The sequence below is a fragment of the Mus pahari genome, chromosome 1 (assembly GCF_900095145.1).
Source record: "Mus pahari chromosome 1, PAHARI_EIJ_v1.1, whole genome shotgun sequence".
In the NCBI taxonomy this organism is placed as follows: domain Eukaryota; kingdom Metazoa; phylum Chordata; class Mammalia; order Rodentia; family Muridae; genus Mus; species Mus pahari.
In genome coordinates this window covers 168,683,168-168,696,973 of record NC_034590.1, presented here as the reverse complement: position 1 = coordinate 168,696,973, position 13,806 = coordinate 168,683,168, and the positions used below count along the sequence as shown (strand labels likewise).

Below are 13,806 nucleotides of genomic sequence, written 5' to 3'. Positions count from 1 at the left end.
CCCCCCCGCCCCACTAAATTCTATGAAGACAGCAGAATTAGTTTACTGCTGTAGAAAGCACAGGGAGATGCTAGAGAAAGAGGTGCCCACTCTTGTGCAGGATGAATGTCAAGGACTTCCCCAAGACTTAATGAAAGGAATCGGTGTCTGGTCCTGACTGCTCATGGGTATACTTAACGGCCCTCACAAGTCATATGCTAAAAATAATACTAAGCCCTCCCCCCACCCCACAAAAAATGAAACAGTGGAGCCATGAAAGTTAGAAGGGGGTCTCTCTAATTACATGGACTTTAGAACCTGGATCCCACATGGTTTTTGGACTTTCTGAGCCTGCAGCAATTGTCTTTCAAAGTCAAGACTGAAAAAAAAAACAAAAAACCATGACTTCAGACTTAAAGCAAGTGGCTGGCTGCTTGTCCTTTGACATAGCAATAAGTAACACCAGAAGTGAATTAAATCAGTCTAATCAATTAATGAAAGTTGGCTATAATAATCATGCTTCTAAAAATCCATGCAGATCGTGAATAATAATGGAGAATATAAGTTAAAAAGCCCTAAATGTCTGGGAATTAAGAAACAGAGTTGTAAGTCACAAGGACATCTAAAAAACATTTTAAATGGACTCATTCTGAAAATCATAACCTACTAAAGCTTGTAAGATGAAATTAAACTAGCGCTCTGCAGAAGTTATTGCTCCAAACATCACTATTAGAAAACTGAAAACCAAAGCTGTAACTAAACATGTATATTATAACTAAAAACTAAATTATAACTCGAGAAACTAGAAGACATTCAAACAGAACTGTAAGGAGTGAAATGGTAAAAGAAAAACAGAAATTCTCAAAATTGTAAAATCACATCAAAAAGAGAAAACTATGCAACTGAAAAGTATTTTACATAGAGTAGTGGTTGTCAAACCCACCAAGAAAGGAAGAAAGATATTAGTTATCAAAAAGGAAATGGAGATATTACTACCACTAATAGAAAAAATGGGATGTTAAAACTTCCTGTCGATGAATTTGATGGTTTAAATAAAATGAAAAAAAAATCTAAAAAAAAAACCTCGCAACTTGGCAAAACCAGCAATGAAAGAATAGAAAAATCTACAAAGTCCTAGATCTACCAAAGAAGTTTATAGTTAAAAACAAGGTATCAGAAATACCCATGGGCACAGATGGTTTCAATGGTAAAAATCTTCCCATCGCTTACATGAGAAATAATAAAAATGTTCTGTAATTTCTTCCAGAGATTAGAGAAGAAGAAATCCACGCCAACTTACTTGATAACATCGGGAAACTGCTAAAGAGGACAAAACGTGATGAAAATGTTCCAAAAACTAAACATTCCAGAAAAGGAGACCTCTTACCAAAAACAAAAAAAAAAGAACAAAACAACAAAGAAGAAAACAGTCAACAGTTAGGAGTTTGACAACTACTATTCTATGTTCAATACATTTTAGTTGTATACCTCCCCCTTTTTGATGTGATTTTATAATTTTGAGAATTTCTATTTTTCTCTTACCATCTCATTCCTTACAATTCTGTTTGAATGTCTTCTAGTTTCTCGAGGTATAATTTAGTTTTTAGTTATAATATACATGTTTAGTTTCAATTAATACCAAAACGAATAAGAGGACAATATTCCTGACAGGGACATAGCTGCCTGAAAACTCCCGGAAAACCAGGAGAAAGCTAACCCAGGGTTCCTTTAAGACTGGGACAGAGAAAGACCTGGGCAGGTTACACGGGGGACTTAGGAAACTACGTGCCTGCCTAAATCAGACTACATGCTCCGAAACGACCTCACTTCTGCTTATCCTTACCTCAGCACCAGCAGAAACTGGGCAAAGGCAGAGTCACTCTTGGCTTCATTCATGGAGCCACAGGAAATCTGCACAGACTCCCAGTTCCTTATTCCTTGGCTCCAGGTAATCCCGGAAATCATCATCAAAATCGTAGCTGACCACAAGGTGGAGAAACGGTGATGCCAGAGATCACTCACAGTAAAAAATAAAATCATTACAAAATCGTTTGGAAACCCATTAAACAGACGTAATCCAGAGCAAAAACAAACACCAGGGAAGACGAACGCAAGCTTCAGAGTCCTCTCATTAGAGACATCCCGTCTACAACAAAAAGGGATCACACACCATGTAAAGAAATAAGAAACCAATAAGTGGCCCAATTAGAGGAGGTATCAATTAAAAAAAAAAAAAAAAAAAAAAAAAAAAGGGTGCAAAAAAAGGGGAGGGAAAAATAAAAAAAAAAAAAAAAAAAAAAAAAAAAGGTATTTCTAAGGAAATACAGATACCGCCAGATGCCCCCATCCAAAAAGTGATTTTCTTTATTTGTTTTTGTTTTTGAGACAGAGTGATACTCTGTCAGAACTCTCTATGGAGACCAAGCTGACCCGAAATTCAAGAGCTAGCTACCTGCCTCAGCGTCCTAATTCAACCTCTGCCAACATTTCTGACCTAGAGTCTACTCTCTACCATCTGCTTAGTCCTGCCCTGTGTTCTCCAGTTCACTGCCTACAGGTCAAAATATTCCCCCTTCCCTCAAAGACGCATGTGGTAGGAACTACCACAATCTCTCCCTCCTCTCCTCCTTAGAAGCGAGATATGATGGAATCTCTCTGCTCTCCACCCAGCAGGAATGCCTGAAGCCACATACACTGCACTCTGCTTTGCCCAGCTTCAGTGGCACGACAAGGATCGTAAGACAACACCCCAGCCCTGAACATCTTCCCTGCCTCCATCCCACATCACTAGCCGCAGACTCTACCAAGAACTTAACTTCTCTCTACTTACTACAGAGGAATGCCATCTATTCTAGTGTCAGCACGGGAGGCTGACATCAGCCATGAAGATAGAATGGAAACCTCTTCTCACCACTAAGATGTAGGAATAAGAATAAGCCCACTCACACCCCACAGTGAGAGCCCACTCACACACACCCCACAATAAGAACTGACTGATGTCCTACAATAAGAACAATTTTCTCTTTCAAGTCTCTGATCTTCTTAATTCTTCCAAATGTCACCTTAAAGAATTGCTGTTACACTTATGCACAATCTGGAACTATTATAAAACAAGTTTTAAAACTCCAAAGCCATAGGTGACAACAAACACCTAGTTTTCAATTTATTCACTTACTTCCTATTCCTAATGCCCTTATATTGCCTCTTTGTGCACATCTCCCAAAACTTAAGTAACAAATAATTCAACTATTTAACAAAGTTTGGAAAATGCACTCTAAATTTCAAAGTCTGGAAAATACACTCTAAATTTCAAACTTTTAATTTTTTTTGGGGGGAGGGGGTCCAAGACAGGGATTCTCTGTGTAGCACTGGCTGTCCTGGAACTCACTTTGTAGACCAGGCTGGTCTCGAACTCAGAAATCTGCCTACCTCTGCCTCCCGAGTGCTGGGATTAAAGGTGTGCGCCACCACGCCCGGCTCAAACTTTTAATTTTTTAAAACAGGTACTTACAATGTAACTCTGGCTAGCCTAGGACTTTATGCACAGCCCAGGCTGGCCTTGGCAATCATAAAAATCCTCCTGTAGTAAACTATGGAATTTTGCATTATACTTGTAAACCACTACACCCAACTAACATTAAACTACAACATGCATGTTCTTTACCTAAGAAGCAGAGACGCGTTAATTTAGATTAGGGCTCTAAACTGCTGGTCAACTGTCTGCATAAATGAGGAATTATCAGAACACAGCTCCACCCATTTATTTATACTAACGCTGCTAACATACCACAAAGACAACACTGAGAGCACAGAAACTATCCGAGCAACAAAGCCGTAGGTGTCCAATATGCAACCTTTTACAGAAGTGGTTTGTTGGGCAGGAGAGATGCTTCCAAAAGTAGTACAAGTGTGGGTGCCTAACTTCAGAGCCCAATACCCATGTTTTAAAACAAAACAAAACAAAACCCTGTGGCTGCATGGGACATTTTGTGGACAAAGACCAGAGCATTGCTGGGGTTTGCTGGCCCACAAGCACACGCTAGCACGTGGGTTCCGGGACTTGAACTTGGATCCTCATGCTTCCACGGTGAGCACTTTACCACATCAAGTATCTATCCAGCCCAAGCTGTCTTTCTCCAAACAGATTTTCTAGTTGAAACATTATTCACGAGTCTGTTGGGTACATCTTCAGTGTTTTACATGTATTAGCAAATACTACTTGTACATATTTCTGGGTACAATATGATGTTTCAACATGTATGCACTACGGATGGGGAGGTAGCTGGGGTTGTTGACAAGAGCACATAATCCCAGAATTCGGGAGGCAGAGACAGATCCCTGGGGATCATCGGCCATTCAGTCCAACATACTTGCTGAAACACCGTCTCAAAACAAAAATAGGGAGGAAAAGAGGTAGGAAGGAAGGAGGGAGGGAAGGAGGGAGGGAGGGAGGGAGGAAGGAGGGAGGAGGAAAAGGAAGACAGCATGTGAGGAACAATAGCCAGGGCTACCCTCTAGCTTTCAAAGGAACATACATGCACTAATTAACAAACCTATCACTTCACATACTTAGCTTTCTGTATAATAACATTTAATTCACCTTTAAGGATTCTGAAATATACATAAATCACCTTGCTGTACAAGGGAACGTCGGGACTTCCTCTCATCTAACTGAAACCTCGTACATGTCACACCATTCCGAACATCCCTTCCTTACCCAGCCCATCCCTCTCAACAGCAGCCCACACTTGAGTTCAAGTTCACATTTCAGCGCTGCCTGTAAATGAGATCAGGGCTAGTACTCCCTTCCTGGTCCTGGCGTATCCACTTGCTACAATGTATTTCATGTTGCAAATGGCTGACGTCATTTCCATTCAGGCTCTATGTCACAGAGCACTCACACCACTTCTTCCAACCCCTCTGACTATTGATGAGCACTTATGTTCTCCCAAGTTTGAACGACTGTGAACACCGCTACAGCAAACATAGGATTGAAGACATATCGCCAGAAGTGGAACTGCTGAATCACATGGTAATTCTATTTTCAGGGTTTTTTTTAAGAACCTTCCCACTATTTCCAAAATGGGTGAAGTGATTTACATCTCCACTAAACAGTTTTCCGATTCTTCACATTCTAGCCAACATGTGCAATCTTTCATCTTTTCAATAATAGCTTTTTCTAACAGGTACGGGGTAATTATAGCTTTAATTTGCATTTCCCTAATGCTTAGAGATACTGGACATAAATCTTATGGGTTTTTTTTTTTTCCTTCTGTACATCGTAAGGGAATTCAAGCCCATTGACTACTTCTACACAGGTAGTTTCCTTGTTGTTTGAGTTTGTTAATTTGGACAGGAGTCCCTCATGTAATGTATGATTTTCACGAATTTCAATTCTTTTTCAATCCATAAAGTTTATTTTCAGTCTACTACTTATTACCTCTTGCCGAAAACTGCTTTGCACACCATGATGGGGTGGCACCTACTACAGCCACAACCCAGAACCTCAGTGCTTATGTTGTAGAGCCGGAGAGAAGTTAGCTAATCTCCGCAGGCGCCTGTAGGAAGCCTCCGGCTGTAAGCATCTGGAAGGATGGAGCTTGGGAGCTCTGCTTTGCTAGCTTAGGTACCCACTGATCAACTGTTCTCACGCAGAACCCCAAGGAAAGCTTTACCATCCCTGAGCTTCACCCACAGAGGACAGGCACTCCCAGGGGCGTCACAGGGCTCTTGGTGTGGCTCCCTGCACAGACACTTTCTACCATCAGGCCATCTGGCATGTCTGTTTGGACTCTGAGGTCAGTGCTTTTGGAGCCACGGATGAGATGTCATTTCTGAGACCAGGGTTATGTAGATTCCCCTGTTATCTCTGGATAATCAATAAAATCTCCGGCCTAGAGGGCTTCACTGGCTGGTTATTATGTTGTTATTGTTTGTGTGTTCTTTGCTATTAGGGAAGAGTTGTGTGTTTGGCTTCCTTTTGGTTTGGTTTGATTTTGTCAATTTGATATAAGCTAGACATATCTGAGAAGAAGAAACCTCAGTTGAGGAAATAACTCCATCAGATTGGCCTGGAGGCAAGTCTGTGGGGCATTTTTTTTTTTTTTTTTGACTTATATTGGTACAGGAGCATCCAATCCAGTGTGACTGGCCTGCCACATCCGGGCATTTGCCTGTGAGTTGTGACTGAGCAAGCCAGGGAGATCTGGCCAGCAAGCAGTTTCTCTGTGGCTTCTACTCTACTTCTTGCCTTGAACTCCTGTCCTGACTTCTCTCAAAGTCGAAGTGCAGCTTAGAGTTGAAAGATGTAATAAGCCCTTCCCTCCCATGTTGCTCTTGGCTGTGGTATTCATCACAGCAACAGAAACCCTAAGACAAGTGGTAAATTCTACCAAACAAATACTGCAAATTCCACAAAAATTCTTCCAGCAAATAAAGAGGCTCCAGTCTATGAGATCAGCATTACTAGAACACCAAAACCAGCCCATGTGAAAGCCTCTGCTATTTGACAAGAAGTAGTAAGAGAAAGAAAAGGTAATGGGGGGGTGCGGGGGGGCTCAGTGATTAACACTACTGCTCTTGCAGAAGATCCAAGTTCAGTTCCCAGCATGATGGGCAGCTCAAATCCTCCTGCAACTCCATTACATGCTCACATGCACACATTCACATATATACACTCACATGCACACACTCACATGCGCACATTCACATGTATACACTCACATGTGCACATTCACATGTATACACTCACATGTACACACTCACATGCACATTCATATGTATACACTCACATGCACACACATACACACATTCACATGTATACACTCACATGCACACTCACATGCACACATTCACATGTATAAACTCACATGCACACACTCACATACACATTCACATGTATATACTCACATGCACACACTCACATGCACACACTCACATGCACACATATGTATACACTCATTAATCATACTCACATGCTCACACATACAAAGATACATTAAAAAATAAGAAATTAAATTAGGTACGGGAGAGATGGCTCAGCAGTTAAGAGCACTGACTGTTCTTCCCAGAGGTCCTGAGTTCAATTCCCAGCAACCACATGGTGGCTCACAGCCACCTATAGTGAGGTCTGACACCTTCTTCTGGCACTCAGGTATACATGCAGATAGAGCACTCATACATAAAATAAATTAATTAATTGTTTAAAAAGAAATTAAATTAAAATATTTAGAAAATAGAGACAAATTAAAAATAAAGAAAATAAAAGATAGTCCCAGCCTGGTAGAAAATACTTCCAAATGATAAAGAACTATCCAATAGATGAAAGAAATCAAAATAAAAATCAAAATTAAGGGGGGAAATGGAATACACACAAGATTTGAAAGTTTCTGCACTAAAGAAGACAATCAGATAGCAAGTACTCACATGACAAGATATCTGGTATCATTAGTCATGAGGGGAACACAGAGAAAGGCCAGTGAGGGCCAAGGAGACAGCTCAGCAGGGTAAGGGTTAATTCTCACAGCCTGAGTCCCATCCCAGAACCCCACCATAGACCTGACACCTTACCGCTGCTACATGTGTACTATGGTCTGTCACATGAGTGCACACACACACACACACACACAAAATGAACGTGTGGTGGTGCAGGCCTTTAATCCCAGCACTCGAGAGGCAGAGGCAGGNGGATTTCTGAGTTCGAGGCCAGCCTGGTCTACAAAGTGAGTTCCAGGACAGCCAGGGCTACACAGAGAAACCCTGTCTCGAAAAACCAAAAAAAAAAAAAAAAAAAAAAAAAAAAAAAAAACAAAAAAACCAAAAAATAAAAAAAAAAAACAAAAAAAAAAAAAAAAAAAAGAAAGAAAAGAAAAGGCCAGTGACATACTGCTTATCCATTAGAATTGTTACAATTTAAACAGAGAAATGTTAATAAGAATATGTATTAACTAGAGCATTCTCATAACTACTCGAAAAGTTTCTGTATTTGACAGGGGGGATGGCTGCAGTTTAGAGCACGAGCTACTCTCCCAGGACCCAGGTTCAATTTCCAGCACTCATAACGTGGCTCACAACTGTCCCTAACTCCAGTTCCAAGGGATATGCCACCCTTTCTGGCCTCTGGGAGGTGCATACATATGTGCAGGGAAAACATCCATGCATATAAAATGTCTTTACTTTAAAAACAATTAATCGTGTATTTACCGTAAGATTCAGACAATGCACTATTTGGTATTTCTCCTAGAGAAACTAAAGCCTATGTCCACACAAAGACTTTTACAGGGAGTTCATTCACTTTATAAGGAATAATAAGAACTGGAAACAACCCAAGATCCCATCAGAGGGCAAAAGGAAGAGCAAACGGGTGTGTCCATGAATCAGAAACTGTTCTGAAATCAAAGGAACAGAACGAGTCTCAAAATGATACATAGTGAAAGAAGCCGTTTAAAGGAAAATGTAACAAATGACTCCACTTACAAAAAAGAAACTCTAGAAAACCCCAATGAATCTGTACTGAGAGAACAAAGATCTGCAATTTCTGAGCAACAAGGAAAGGCAACAGGAGAGAAGGGGAGGTACTTTCATGGTCATTATCACTGTGATCATTTCACAGATATATACATAAGACAAAACTTCCCAAATTCTAACCCTTAAATAAATAAATTGTACATTACAAATTGTAGCTCAGGGGCTACAAAAACAGGTCAAAGGTTAGAAACACATACTGCTCTTGCACAGGGACTGAGTTCAGTTCCCAGTATGCTGAATGCTAGCTAGCTCACAACTGCCTGTAACTGATTTCCAGGATTCCAGGGCCCTCTTCTACACTTCTCATTTCACACATGTGTGTGCACACACACTACACACCCACACTACACACATACCACATACACATATGCACACACATAAATATATGCACATACCCACACATATACACTACACACAAACCACACATACATGCACATACACACATGCACACAAATACCCAGACATACATGCACACACACACACACACACTACACATACACACACACATATGCACACATACATACATGTACATACACACCACATATTTCAAAAAATAAATTTTAAACTGCAACTCAGCATAGCATTTGCAAAGCATGTGGATCGCAGAAAAAATTACTAAGATGAAATTGTAATTTCTTGTGTGTTAATTTAAAGAAAAAATAATTAGTACATTTTTAAAGCACTAAGTAGGAAAAGCTGTACTACAGCAGTATGTAAGAAGGTATGACTGACTGGGGAGTCAAAAAAGCCTCCTTTAGAAACTGGTAGCCAGGCTAAAATTAGATGGCAACATTAATTACTCAAGCAAAGACTAGACAGTAAAGAAGTAAGGACTGTGTCAGGTACCCTAAGGCCAAAGAAATTCACAAGAAGCTGAGAGAACAAGCGGAGGAGTAATCTGATTGCTTAAGAAGCCAAATAATGGAAAGAAAAGGAAGATACCTACTTCACAATTTAGACTGACTGATCCACTTAAATTATTTTAAATCCCTACTATGAGATTACACATTTTAATAATATAAATGATAATATAAATTATAATTTTGCTTAGAAGATGAAGACGTGGACAGAGAACATTCGATTTTTCACATTACTCAAAGTTTTCCTGTCATTAACAATAAAGATTCTATATAAATATATCACTTAAAGAGTAGCTTACAGCTGGCATGGTGGCAGAGGCAGGAGGATCTCTCTGTATTCAAAGCCAGCCTGGTCTACATAGTGCATTCCACAACCAGTTATGTGAAGAGACCTTTTCTTAAAGAAAAAAAAAAGTAGCTTAGAAAAAATAATTAAAATTCTAATCCTGCCTCTTTTGTTGACAGAAAACATTCCACTACTTCACAGTATATATTCACTATTATAGCAGTTACTAAAAATATAATTCCATCATAAATATGTGCTATTCAGAATCCAAATTTGACTAACCTGAAGTTCTAAAAATTATGTAGAGAATAAAGTCAATGATTCTTAAAGTACGCCATACACGAATGTTTATAATTCTATGTTTACAAATAAGTCACATACCGTAATGTATTTCCCAACCTCAGACTTAAGAGATTGGTGATGAATATCAAAGCTACAGTAGCAAAAAAAAAAAAAAGTCTAAGTTTCAATACAAAATACCGATTCTTATAAATAAAACTTTCAACTGATCTACAAAAATAATTTAACCAGCTTCTAACAAAAATATCATTTGTCATCTATACTATCATTCGTAGATTACATCAGAATGTTTTTCAGCCTAACGTTATGCAATGCTACTGAAATATAATTTCAATTAGGGCCTACCATAGTCTTGATTCTATTTCACACTGGCAAGGCACTTTCTGAGTCTCACTCCTAAAACCTTTAGTCTGGCATTAGTGAAAACAAGTGGTCATTTTATTTTGCTTTTGTCAGAAATGTCTTACAATTTTGAAGGGTTTATTCTTTTCAAATGGAAACAAACAAAAGGCTACAGTGAATGCCAGGAGATCTGGAGTATCACTTCTAATACCGTTGGCGCCTACATTTCTACCCCAATGTCAATCTTCAGATGCAAAAAGGCATTTGAAGAATGTTCATTCCCTAGCTGCAACATCTATAATAGAAAAAGACTAAGGTAACATACCAATTAATTTTGACACCTGCTTACTAAGATTAATCAATCACTTTTCACGACTATGTGTAAGGCTGCTAGCATGTTCAGCCTAGTAAAGACTTGAGCTATAATCGTCAAGTTCGGTTCTTTTGCCATGAAAACACATCTTCAAATAAACTGTTCATAGCTCACAATGTACTTTACCAAGAATAGTTCTGTACTTCTAAATGTCCGAAGTCTTTAACATCAAATACACTTTCTTTGCCCCTAAAAGTATGCCTGAGAAAACACAGACATGTACTATGTATTTTTACCCTAATAACTTGTATTTCATAGAAACATTAAGCGGCACTTGAATCAGAAGAATAACAGCTTCCCAAGGATGACTATTCAATAAGTTCAGGACTTAACCTCATTTAAGTATATCTACTCTCCTGTTAACGATGTATCTAGTTTATGAACATCTTTCAGTGTTACTTGGTTACTTTTAACTTGATCAGGGTGATTTCTCTTACTTATTGGGACAGCATCTAAGAGAAGTCACAGAGTGCTGATCTAGCTATCTAGCTGTTAACAAGCATCCCTACTACAAAACACAGGACTGGACAGAAGGTCTCAGCCCGTGGTGCTGCACAGCCTCTTTAGATAAATGGAGCTAACTCACCGCCAGTTCGAACAATCCTACTCTGTAGAAAACCATGACAAGTGAGTGTAGCTTTTTCCTTGTCCATTGCTCCCACAAGATATCCTCTTAACAGGTAAAGGGCTGGCTAACACTACCACTGACAGGGGAAATAATGCTACTCAGGAGATCTTGCTTTCTCATTGTAAAACTTTTCATTGGCACCTCTCTTTTTAAACTACTTTAAAGGTATCTATAAAACTTACGTATTCATTCCTGAAACTTTGAAGTCTGGAAATACTTACTGCTCCAAACCAATTTTATGAAATTTCACCTAAGATTTCCCTCCAAAACCAAAAACTAAAGAATAAAATCAACTTAAATTTTCAAAGTATCATTTAAAACATTTTTACACTGAATATGGGCAGTATTGCTCTAGCCAGCAACAGTAAAAATGTGGGAAAGAAAGTAAAGAAAAAATATGCTGTGATTAAAACTCCAAGGAAGCCACCCTGAAATAGATTAATAATGTCAGCCATATTCTTACCTTTGGCTCAAAGCCAGAGATACTTTACCTAGATTCTGCTTTCATCTCCACAACAAATACTAGCCATCTACATAGTATTATTTCACAACCACAACCAGCCATAAACTTCATGTTAAATATCTAGGACAAGCTTTCTTGATGACCGCTTTCCTGCAGTTTCTCAGAGAAACTCACTTCTCCACCTTCCCAATGGCCACCCCACTTCTTTTTATAGGGGCAGAAATCTAATAAGCATCAGCCAATAGGGAGAAGTGTCTCTTCCCCAGAGATGCGAGCTCCTTAGCATCTTGCTTTTCAGAAAAACCAAACTGCTGTCCCCCATACACCTGTCAAAAGTCACACAAAGCCATGGCCTTCCTGACACACTCAACACCTCTAAATGCATATTCTGGAAGGAAGCTGGCTGGTTTGGAATCACGACTCAGCATTTTCTGCATAACCTTGATCGAGTTAACTTAAATTGCTGCCTGGATTTCTCTCGGTAGATTCTGAATAGGAGGCGTAAAATTCCAGTAAGTTATATAGACTTATGGGGAATGAATGAGAGGACCGACCTAGGAACTTTTAACAAGGTACAGACCATAGTTTGCCCATTGTAAACCCTATTGACCACACTCGACGATTAGTAAACTGAGGCGTGCTCTCTGATTAGAGAGGAACAGCACAGGGAAGGAGCTGGGCCACAACTTTAAACCCTGACGCCTCTGACTTCTCACAGTGTTCATGGATTTTTCATGAGTTATTTCCTCCGTTTCTGATGGAAACAGATACTGTCCTAATTGGCGGAGTTTGGCACGAATTGGAGTGAGAACATTCTTTCTGCGCAGAGGATGACAAGCCGCTGAGGACGTGCGGAAAGCACCGAGTCAGCCCGGGCTGGGCGCCGGCTGGAGCTCCCCGGGACACCCGGAGGCTGGAAGGGCGCAGGGCAGGGCCCCCTCCTGGGCGCTCTGAGCTCGGGGACCCCGGAGACCCCGAGGCCAGAGCGGGGCAGGGAGATACGCTGGCGGGGCAGGGCTGAGGCTTGGGGTCCCACGATGGCACTTACTTGAACCTGCCCTGGCAGTGCTGGCACTGGTCCCCCACCCAGCCCGGGTCGCACAGGCAGGTGGAGTTGACACAGCGGCCGGAGAAGCAGGAGCCAGTCCTCTCGCAGGGCTTGGACTGGGACACCTGAGCATAGAGCGCCAGGTAGAGGAAGCCATAGCACAGCAGCCAGCTGTTCCCGTCCAGCAGCAGCCAGGAGGAGGCGCCCCCACCGCCCGCCGGCCGAGCCCTCCACAGCACCGGGGAGGCCGGCTGCGGGGCACCCGAGCGGGCCCGGACCCCCGGCTCCATCTTCCCCGGCGTCCCGGCCAGGCGGGGCTGCGCTCGCGGGAGCGCACGGGGATGCCGCTGAGCGGGATCCCGGCCGCAGAGGACCTCGCCGCCGCCGCTGCCGTTCCTCGGCTCCTCAACGGCGCCGACCCCCGTCCCGCTGTCCGGTCCGGAGCGGCGGATCCCAGGCGCGGCGGCCTCCGGTCGGCTGCCTCCAGTCACACTTGGGCATCGCCGCCCGCTCCCCTGACCTTGTCCTCGGCGAGCCGAACCCTGCAGCCACGGTAGCTCCAGGAGCGGAGCGAAGAGCCGGCGGCGCCCCGCGCTCCGGAGGGGACCCGAGGGGGAGGGGACCAGGCGGGGAGGGGGAGGGGACCCGCACGGCCCCGCCTCGCCCGCGCCCCGCGCCGAATGCCGAGGCTCGCCCGGGAGGGCGGGGCCGCGCGGGAGCCCCCGAAATGGGAGCGTCCAACAGGAGCACGCGGGGAGGGGAGGGCGGCCATCGGTACCCCGCCGCCCTCCTGCCAACCCGAGATTCCGCAGCAGCCTGCTTTCCTCCGCCCTCCAAACACAGTCTCCGTGGCCACGGTCGCAGCCCAAGCTGCGGAGAGACATCCCCGCAGCCTTGTGCGTACGCACTCTCGTGGCCACCCCCCTCGGTTCGGGCGCAGTGGTCTCGCCCGGCCCCTGACGGGGACCTGGGACTCCCCCGCGCGCCCACCCGGCCGGCGG

At 42.5% G+C, this 13,806-nt stretch overlaps 1 protein-coding gene across 2 annotated transcripts in view; it reads right to left on the bottom strand.

Annotated features, from left to right (window-relative positions):
- Positions 1 to 13,478, bottom strand: part of Atrnl1 (attractin like 1) — a 518,026-nt gene extending 504,548 nt beyond the window's left edge. For both annotated transcript variants that reach the window (XM_021219342.2, XM_029541782.1), the window contains exon 1: positions 12,806 to 13,478. In XM_021219342.2, coding sequence (XP_021075001.1) covers positions 12,806 to 13,095 — 290 coding nt within the window. In that variant the 5' untranslated portion in view covers positions 13,096 to 13,478. The remainder of the gene's footprint in view (positions 1 to 12,805) is intronic.
- Positions 13,479 to 13,806: the final 328 nt, after the last annotated feature.